Genomic DNA, 2,081 nt, shown 5'->3' on the forward strand with positions numbered 1-2,081 from the left:
TTTCTTTTCAAATTACTCTTTGTATCTTAAACCCTAGCGTGAGTGGTTGGTGTGGTTTCTAACCTCTGAAATAATCTGACATTGGGTCCAATTATGCAAGTCAACTTTGTACAAGTATAGTGCAGGCAATGTTCCACATAGGACACAACATATTTAATGCTTGAAACTTGAGGTCATTTTCATTTTAACGGATACTTCACATGATTGAAGTCCTGGGTTTAAAGGAACAGATTCAGATTGCTAAAAACGGTGATGCTTGAAGCCTTGGATCCAAATAGGGACGGATGATTTTCTGAGGGAAAGTGACCTTAGGGTCCAGAGCCTTGATTGAAAAATTTAGCTCTTTCCCTTTTCACGTGAAGAAAACCAAAATCTTTTGCTTTTTAACTGGACCCCGAGATTTTACATTTTACAGTATATCCTGACTTTTAACCAACCAAAGTAATAAAGTGCAAGAAGGATATGTTCTACTTTTATTCTCTTCTTTTTTGTGGACATCATTTTCTGCTCTCTTTATAATCAGAGAATGAGTGTCGGCAAAGTAAAAGAGTATAAGCGACGCAAGTAAAAGAAATTTGTCAATCATTGAATCAAAAAAAAAAAAAAAAAAAAATTGTCAATGATGATGTATGTGAATTTAATTATTTATTCTGTACTACAAACAATAATCAGATAATCTGGTATAGGACTTGAATAATCAAATATATATAGATGCAACTCTGAGATTCATAATAGCTCATCTCTTACATATATAAACTTTAGGATGCACACGAGGATTATGCTTACCTGACCTGTGTAAAGTTGCATTTCTTAGCAAAATAAACAACAGCCTATTCTTCAAGGTTTTATTTCACATTTTTCCAATATGCATTATGATCTTCCCTACACTCTTTTGTATTACGTAATTTGAAATTCATGATTCGTGTTTATTTGTTGATGAAAGCAAGGCCTGAGCATCCTTGCGCTCTAGTATACGTCGTGCTTCTTCTTCTGTTGCTGGAACCACATTCCGTTTCCTAAATCCTTTTTACGTGGCCTTTGCCTTGGGACGTACGGTGAAAGTGAAATAAAATGTATTTGACACCTGTAGTCAAATCATGAGATAGTAAAGATATGCATGTTTTAATTTCTGATGGCAGTCATTCTAAGGCTAAAGATTTAACTTTCTTGTTCTTAATGTGCAGTTGGTAGAACATAGCTCACTGGACCTGAGTTCTGGCCTGGTAACATGAGCAACAACTTCAATAGTAATCAGGGGCTGATCAGGATCAGCTTCTGTGTAAAGAACACAAGATTTGAACCGCAGGAAATCTCCAACATCCACCTGCACATTGAACATATATCACTTCTAAGACAAATGGACAAATGGATCAATGACAATTTTGCTTATTTTTCTGTCTCCTAATGGAGAGAGCCAACAATACCAGATGAATGATATAATGGAATGATGAATAACAAAACTACCACAAATTGGTTCATTCAAATTTTAGTGAATGCAGAAAGTTAAGAAGAAAGAAGAATGTCTATGAGGTACTCACAGGTCTCAAAAAGTCAACATGATCGACCTCTAGAAAGCAAGGCAGCAGGCCAGCAAAGGCATAAGCTGTGGAGAAAGCCAATTCAAAAGCTCGGTGCACCCTCCGAAGATCCGACCATGGATGTTTCTCTGCTGTGGTTGGCAGATCAATGAGTTCTCTAAGCGGGTATCCCTCTGAAGAATGCTATCTCTGTCTGCCAAGGCAGGCATATCACAGAAGATCCTTCCCTCGGCCAACAGTGTTTCAAGTCTATTTACTTCTCCATTCTCAAAGAAACTTTTTTGTCCTCCTCTTTGTTGAAGGATATCGACATAATGTGTGCCTCTACAAACTAGGGTTTAGAGTTGTAATAGGAATGTGTTTTAGGTATTCAATTGTAATTGGATTCTATTACCTTTTGGACAGGCCCGCTCACCTGCGGGACTACTTTTCAGGGACAAAAAGGGACAGATGGTCTATGGCCATTAGATTTAAATGAACCAGATCCGAGGGGTGAAAGAAACTGTACAAACCTTCATGGACTCCACCCAATCCGTTACCCAT

General features: G+C 37.6%; 1 protein-coding gene across 1 annotated transcript; it reads right to left on the reverse strand.

Moving 5' to 3' along the window:
* Positions 1 to 1,106: 1,106 nt before the first annotated feature.
* Positions 1,107 to 2,081, reverse strand: LOC121048904 (acyl-coenzyme A thioesterase 10, mitochondrial-like). The gene is given in 4 exon segments (XM_040508563.1): positions 1,107 to 1,324; positions 1,539 to 1,636; positions 1,639 to 1,827; positions 2,051 to 2,081. Coding segments are annotated over 4 exon segments (492 nt in total). The 3' UTR covers positions 1,107 to 1,150.

This window comes from Rosa chinensis, chromosome 6, assembly GCF_002994745.2.
Source record: "Rosa chinensis cultivar Old Blush chromosome 6, RchiOBHm-V2, whole genome shotgun sequence".
NCBI classification, from domain to species: domain Eukaryota; kingdom Viridiplantae; phylum Streptophyta; class Magnoliopsida; order Rosales; family Rosaceae; genus Rosa; species Rosa chinensis.